The 8,200-nt window shown below is 32.4% G+C and overlaps 2 protein-coding genes across 2 annotated transcripts; both read right to left on the minus strand.

Moving 5' to 3' along the window:
- Positions 1 to 99: 99 nt before the first annotated feature.
- Positions 100 to 1,385, minus strand: LOC141723291 (uncharacterized). Its single transcript, XM_074525091.1, has 3 exons — positions 1,283 to 1,385; positions 541 to 676; positions 100 to 470 (listed from the first exon to the last, which is right to left on the minus strand). Exons 2-3 carry the CDS (start codon positions 664 to 666, stop codon positions 174 to 176), a joined length of 423 nt encoding a protein of 140 aa, XP_074381192.1. The 5' UTR covers positions 667 to 676; positions 1,283 to 1,385; the 3' UTR covers positions 100 to 173.
- Positions 1,386 to 3,701: 2,316 nt separating this feature from the next.
- Positions 3,702 to 6,376, minus strand: LOC141659955 (uncharacterized). Its single transcript, XM_074466900.1, has 7 exons — positions 6,317 to 6,376; positions 6,036 to 6,206; positions 5,827 to 5,892; positions 5,282 to 5,371; positions 4,713 to 4,771; positions 4,544 to 4,613; positions 3,702 to 3,791 (listed from the first exon to the last, which is right to left on the minus strand). The coding sequence occupies exons 1-7, from the start codon at positions 6,374 to 6,376 to the stop codon at positions 3,702 to 3,704; spliced, it is 606 nt and encodes a 201-aa protein (XP_074323001.1).
- Between the last annotated feature and the right edge of the window lie 1,824 nt (positions 6,377 to 8,200).

Below are 8,200 nucleotides of genomic sequence, written 5' to 3' on the forward strand. Positions count from 1 at the left end.
TAAAATGACATAAACTTGTGAAAGCAATTTATTTTTTGCTAAGTTTTTATTTTATTAATAGAAGGCATAAACTTCTAATGAAACCTATCTCTACACATGAGAATTGCAGAAAAGTCTTGAAAACCCGTCTATAAAGATTACCATTGAAGATACATAAAACCAAAGAAATACACCTAGAGGAGGAACCAAACTTGACATCCGGACCACACCTTGAGGTCATCGCTGAGTGCTTTTAGTTTGCGGGCAGCAGCGCCCTCCTTCGCAACCCCCTGTGCATCAGCAGTGTCCTCAGTTAGCAATATCTTTCGCATCCTTGCTGCTATAGAGGGAGCTGGGAGAGACATGATAAAAGGCCTTTTTTGTAGTTCCTCAAGGTCCTCAGTAATATTCTCCGGGTCACTGAGCATCATTGCTGTAGTTCTCTCATTAACTTTCTGTTTTCCATAATTTCGTAGCTCCATGATTACAACCTGAAAGGAGTTGGGATCATTAGAGATTGATATAGTAATAATTCATCAGATAGTTCTCAAGATTATTCACCGGTCCAAATTCCTGGTCCAAGAATTCCTCTCCAGAATCGGAAGATTCCTGATCATCGTCCAAGACTTCCTCTCCAGCATTGGAAGCTTCCTGATCATCCAAGACTTTCTTTCCGGCAGAAGACATGGTATAACACCTAAACAAAAAATTCAAAAAAATTACTAAATCGTTTGAAAACTAATTGATGCTACCAAGTACACAAAGATCCACACTGCATCTATATTTTATTTTTTATTAATCAGGTATCTTAAGCAGATAGTGTATCTAAATTGATGTGTGCCAATTGCAACAATTAAACTCTATTAACAATTAAATATTAGTCCATCACTTATATATAAAAAAAAGGAGATTAGATTATCAAACACATAAAAAATTATCATCCTTTCAACAATTAAAGCTAGATCGAACAATAAGCACATCTATTATGAAATGAAATTGTGAAAATTAAACATACAAAGTATGTAAAAGAATTCAAATAAACTTAATATATATAAATAAATTCAATAAATTGAAGTTATCGAACAATAAACACATATAATATTAATTAATTTTTTGAAAATTAGCAGAAACCAATTCATATAATCTGAATAAATAAATCAACCACAAAAAACATCAAACAATTCCAAAATAATTATAATCTAATCCGAGTTTCTTGCTTAAAAACATGTACATACAAGTGTGTGTGGATGGTGTGTGCAGATATAGATACAAACGGCCCGTAACATCTATGAAAGATTGTTACCTGGTTTATGAATCTGAGAAGTTTGTGATGCTTTGTTGTGTGTGTGTTTAGAGGGGGTCTATAATGTGTATATATATATACTGAGCTGCATGCATTTTAAAACCTCAGGCAGGGCTAAATGTAGATGCAATGACGGGACAGTATCTGCATATTTACAAATTTAGTGGGCCCCGCGTGGAAAAAGATATGACTGTAAGTTTAATGTGAATTTTGTATTTATCTGGTATTTGTTTATACCTCTCAATTTAATATAATTATTATTCTAGTCTAAAATGAATTTGATTTGATTTTTTCATAAAAAATTATAATTAATTATTCTCACAATTTTATTTTAGTTGTTCCTTATGAAATGCAACAATAAATTTTTAATAGACTGTCATGAAAGTAGACATCTTGGTCTTCATAAAATAGAGATATAGCTGATGATTTAGCAATTTAAGAAAGAAAATAAATCTCAAGAAGGAAAATTAGGAAAAAAATCTGTTGTGAATATTTGTATGATAATGATGATATTAATAATAAAATACTGAATATCTTATATACTCTACCAAAATATTATCTCTAAAGGGACGGTTACTTTTCCAAAAACAGCTCTTGCCTTTTTCATATTTAAGAAAATAATATTTTCAAGTATCTACTTGGCTTTTACCAAAAAGTCTTGATTGTTAGAAAACAGTTGTTAGGAAACAGTTGGCAAAATGTTACATGTAGGTAACAGGTGAAAGATAAATAAAAAAGAATGAGCCTTTAAAACTAGTTATTGCTAAAAATGATGATCATGTAATTTTTCATCATATACATCCAGAGTAGAACTTATTGAGTGAACTGATGTTAATTAAATATAAAGAAAAATTATTGCAGAAAGTAGCAACATCTAGCAGGGTTCATGCAATATTAAAATTAGAAGAACACTCGAAAAAAGTATCTGCATAAAAATTTAAACAGCACTTTGTACTGAACCTCATCAGTGGCCAGTAGGTATCAACAGAATCTCACTTGTTAGAATTAAGATCCTACTGAGCAATAAACATCTGCAGTTATACATACTTGATAATAACTTTGAGAAGCTCCAAATGGCATAATTGTAATATCGAGCTTCTTGGAATGTTTGGACCTTCTTAATCTGTATAAAGGTGAGAACTTAGTCTCCTCTCATTTCGTGATATTTACAATTGATCCATTACATAATTAATTCTGGTTCCCCTTAAATATTTCTTTCCATCTGATAACCTCTCACTACAAGAAAAAAGCTAATAGACATCGGTTTCTGGCCGATATCTTTGTGTTTTTGACGAATGTCTTAGTCGCCGATGTCTATTATCGGCCAGAAACCGATGTCTGTACTAGCATAAACATCAGTTTTTAGTAATTTTCTGATGTCTAAGGTCCCAATTTTTACAAAATGTGTTAAACATAATTATTTTTATGTTATAATTACATTAAATATATTACATTGAACAACTACTAACATAACAAAAAAAAGGCTTAGACATCGGTTTTTAAAACATTAGTGATGTTTCTGTAAACCTTAAACATTGCCTAAAAACGATGTCTTTGAGCTTTTAGACCTCGTTTTTTAAAAAAAATACTGATGTCCAAAGGTGTATTAAACATAGGTTTTGGACGATGTCTATTTTCTTCAAGACATCGATATTTTTCTAAAAAAACGATGTATTTGTGCTTCTTAGACATCACTTTTCCCCGATGTCTTTTTCTATATAGACATCAGTTTTATTTTTTAAATAACGATATTGATTAAGATGTTAGACATCAGTTTTGCATGATGTCAATGTGCCTAAAGACATCCATTTTATTACGAAAATTGATTTGAATTTGTTTCTTAAACATCAAATTTAACACAGGAAAAGTGATGAATATTTTTATTTTTAGGTGTTACACTACTTATATAATAAAATAACCAAATTACTTTTGCTCCAAAAGTATAACTAAAACTGAATTCGTTATTAACAACAAAAATTGAATGATATCATTCTCATAACATTAAAATAAATATAACTTCCATACTATTTTGTCATAACCAAATTGTCAACACATTGATTTGTAAAACTATACGACTAAAACTAACACATTTAAACCTAACTATATATCACCCCAAACTTATTACTTTTAGAAATGGGACGAATAAATTCTTCCATCAACTTGTCCCGCACTGTTTCCAGACCAAAGTCATCTACAACTGCACCATATGGATTCATTGTGTTTTGTCGCATAATTCTTAATTTTTTATCTGGACCCAACGCTCAAAATGCTCTACCTATGCAATAAGAACCTGATGAGAAAAAATAAAACTAAACTACAAAGCAACTGAGGAGCATATCTGTGTTTGAACAACTATGAAATATACTAGCACTCACCAACTTTATATACTAGCAATCACCAACTTCATTAACTATCAGCTTTATTGCCATATTTTCAACTCCACAAGCCCATAATCGGTGACCAAGCTGCTCTCAAAAACTTTAGATGTCAGCCCCCACCAAATTGTCAGCTGTAAAGAAAACTATCCAATGACCAGAAGACGTAAACAATAAACATATCGTCAGCTAAATTAAATTTCGACTGTAGTCAACTCAAACAAATGCAAGCAGCAAAAATATAAAATCAAAATCTTGCAGAACATAGATCACATGATAGAATCCCTTTTAACATATTCGTAATTCATATCAACAAACCAGTCAAGAATGTATAATACGTAAGCCATTATTGGCTGAGAAACTAACAAAGGAAAAACTTGTTTCGACCAAAGATAATGCCAGAGCCGTATAAAAACAGTAGCAAGGCGAAAGAAAAAATTTATACGTCAAAAGTAAAATCACTAAGCAAGCAACTACCGATTCGTTGATAGACCCAGAAATGGAGTTCAAAAGCTGCTGGCACTTCTCAAAATGGTTGTTTAATTAGTTGACCTTTCCCATTTAACCAAACAATTCACAAATCAAATACAATTACATAACCAAAAAAATAGCATTTCGATATCCGCAAAAATAACAGAAAACAAACCAGAGCAACGGAATGCTGATCGTGAGTCCCGTTCTCAATCGCATCACCTAAATTCTCCACCAATTATACATACACAGCAAACACTCAACAATAACCATCATGCAAATTCCTAAGTTCTCAAAATCTTTGATTCGGTGGGCCAGATAAAGTTTTCTCTAATATATTTGGACACCATCACTGATTACACATGAACCATTACAAGAATTCCTTTGACAATAACCGCTTCTGAAAAGTACTTACCCTTAGGCAGCTGCTAAATGTAGAATCTCTCAGCATATCTAGCAGGCAACTTCTCAAAAAATCACAAGCCCTGCACGACAGATAATAAGATATAGACATCTGTAAATTGTGAATGTTGCAACACAAGAAGCCCAATGGAGGTTAAGAAAGTGGATAGCATATGATTTACCTTGGATTATCCCAGCCAACATCATCTAATAAGATTTTTTGCACTATTAATGTGGCCACCTGACATTGAGGATAATTCAGGCTTAACTGTTTTAGATAATTCACTCCATAGCTTATATATAGTAATAACATATACAAGTTGTCTCTCTTATTTTTGAAACATTCATAAGATGTCAACATCTGCTACACATTAGAAATGAATTAAAAAAATAGATTTATAGAGTATAATCGAATTAGAAAATCATAAGACACTACGGAGTCTGCAACTACAGGAAGTGACTTATGTCACTGAACAGTAGTTTGTAATTGTATCAAAATGGAAATAGCTAGAACAAAATAAATATATTTACCATTAAGGAACAACATTCTCGTATTTGGGTGGGAAGCCACACACTGCAAAAATAATAACACGAGTAATGAACTGGTATAGAACTGTAGGTAAATCTATAAATAATTATAATATAATTGAAGTGCATAGTATCAAGGCATCTCTTAACACTACTGTAAATTAGTGTTGCACTTGCTGAATGTTTTGCTATAAATTTGTCACAAAAAGAAAAAGAAAATTACTTGGAGAAGCACTAGTGCATTCCAAACTCTGTTTGATTGTACTAGCGTCAAGTTTGGTGGTGACAAGACAGGGTAAATTGAAACAATTTCCTGCAAATATAAAGACAAAATGCACACAATTCCTAATTATAAATCTTTGTTCATGAAACTAATTTAACTCAGGTGCCCACTAATTTCAATTATTACAGTGTGACAAAAACATGGAACAAATAGTGGATATCATGTTTAGTGACTTGCACATACACAGGTAGACCCCTATATCACAATAAAGAATTTTTATAAATGAATTCTACTGTAGGTATAAAATAATGATAAATAAATTCTAAAAACTAACATGAAACATAAACCACCGCCTCCAGGAATCCAACAGACATGCTCTAGCTTTAATAGATCACAAAAAATATCAAAATTCAATACTAAGATACTGATTGTCCCCCTTACAAGAAGAAACGCTTCCTTAAAAATTAAATCTCGATTAAAAACCCGAAAATAATCATAGATTCCTCTGCAAATAAAAGCAATATTTAATCTTTGCCAACACAAACATTCATAAAGGAAAGTAACAAACAATTCGGACTCATGTATGCATCTTCAGAAGAATCTTCATAAAACTAAAATCAAATAATTGAAAAAGTAAGAAAAGAATAAAACAGAAATATTAATTTAATTAACAACAAATTGATATCGCAGAAAACACAAAAGACATCAATTGAATTAAAAACAAACAATAAAAACAATGTGTGTGTAAAACAACCTTAGAGAGTTCGAGAAGAGCGTTCTCTCTGACATTGGGATTACTGAGATCCAGCACGAGCTGCTCCACTGATTGCATTTTCTGATCTTTGTTTACCGGAGCTCTGACTGCCGACGACGAAGAACCTGGCCCACCGAATGCACCTAAGTTCTCAAAATCTTGCAAATTCTTCTGCAAATCGCAATATATATATTAAATAGAGCATCATCATGCATCAATTATAACAACATAACCATTAAATTTTCATAATAGAATCAAATAATGATAAGAAGCAAAGAAACCTCAACAATAATTACTAAAAAGAAATCAAAATTCCACTTAATTGCGAGGCTCTTTGTCATTGCAACTCAAATGTAAATAACTCAAAAATTTCCTCAAAAAACATCAGCAATATTACTACAACTATCAAAATCCAGCACTACAATTCTTCAAACTATAACAAAAATAAGAAGAACCATTCAAAAGCACAACAGTTACTGAGTCAATACCTGAAACAACTGAGCTGACTCGGTGTGTTGTTATTGGGGTTTAACCGAGTTGGAATCAAAGCTCGTGCCATTCCTCTTATACAACACGCCACAAATACAACAACAATTATTCTGTACAAAAATGAAATCAAAATAGTTAGTAACTTAAAAATCATACAGTGCTCATTATATTAAATAAGAGTTTCAATTTTATAAAATCCCTAATTTTAAAAATTAGGGTTTTAATTGAAAAAAAAACCAATCTAAAAAACTATGGTTTGCAAGCTTGAGTTTGAGGATGAGAATACGAGAGCAGAGATAGAGATAGCTGAAGACCAATTTTAATTTTAAAATGGAAGTCGGGGAGAGATAGAGAGATTAGAGAGGGATGAGAGGGAGAGTCTGAGAGAGAGAATTTTTCTTAGTGAAAGATGAAAGACGGGGAACATAAAAAATTTGGTAAAGAGGGAATATTTTGGCTAAGGGGGGAAAGAATTGGGGTTGCCGCGGATTGATTTTTTTTTTTTTATGAAATATAAGACATCAGTTCGAATATGAGACGATGTCCTAAATAGAGAAAAACATCACATTTACGTGGGATGATGTCTATTAAATATTAGACATCATCAGTTGCAGGACTGGACGATGTCTAATGTGTGATGTCTATTAAACTTTTTCTTGTAGTGTCTACTTTCCATTTCCCTTGCTACTCTTGGATTAACATACTTTTTCTGCAATTTCCCATCTAACAAAGAAATGTGCCTCTCTGACAATCACTTCCTACAGACTTGTAGTTTTCTAGCACATTCTTGATAATGTCACCAGTGTCTTGAGCGAAGCTCATCCCTTATTTATGGTTAGCATCTGGAGAGGGACTTCGATAGCAGCATTGAAAAAAGTCAGATTAGACAAACTCGATAAGATTCATAGTGACAAGTGACAATTGGGGAATTCAGTCAAAAAAGTATCTGAAGGTCGTTCATGAGGAGCACTATTTTCCCGGGTATCCCACGCTTCATTGAGAAGTTTGTGGGCTGCACGTGACCCAATTGGTCTGATTGTTTTAGCCAGAGAAAACACACAAAATATTACTTCATTGTCTTGAAATCAGCCCAAGGATCCAACCCCTCATGTTCGCTGGAAACTTGGACAAAGATATGTAGGCTAGATAGCGCAAAAGTTTCTTGAACTTTCAGAAGAAGTTTGCACCCTTTAGCAAAATCAACGGCACCCTGGACATCATTTTCGTGCAACACTTTTTTCTAGAGCTGCAAACGAACAGAGTCGTTTGTGAACAAAATTCGGGATCGGCTCATTTAAGTGAACTCGGCCCGGCTCGTTTTCTTAAATGAGTCGATCGCGAACATAAACATAAGCTCGGATAATTAAACGAGCCGAGCCGAGTTTTTTATATGTTCGGCTCGGACTGGCTCATTTAGCTCGGACTCGGCTCGAACTCGATAACTCGACTCAGATGGGATAGAATTTTTATATATAACAAATAAAAAATATTTACTAATTACTTGTATACATATTTTAAAATTTTTAATTAAAGTTAAATACTTATTTTAAAGTAAAATGATTAATTTAATTTAAATTTAATACATATTTTAATAATAAATAAAATAATTAGTTAAATTAATTTAATACATATCAGTGGAACTTGATTAGTTTGACAAATAATTTTTAATTAAACTT

This window comes from Apium graveolens, chromosome 5 (assembly GCF_009905375.1).
Source record: "Apium graveolens cultivar Ventura chromosome 5, ASM990537v1, whole genome shotgun sequence".
In the NCBI taxonomy this organism is placed as follows: Eukaryota; Viridiplantae; Streptophyta; class Magnoliopsida; order Apiales; family Apiaceae; genus Apium; species Apium graveolens.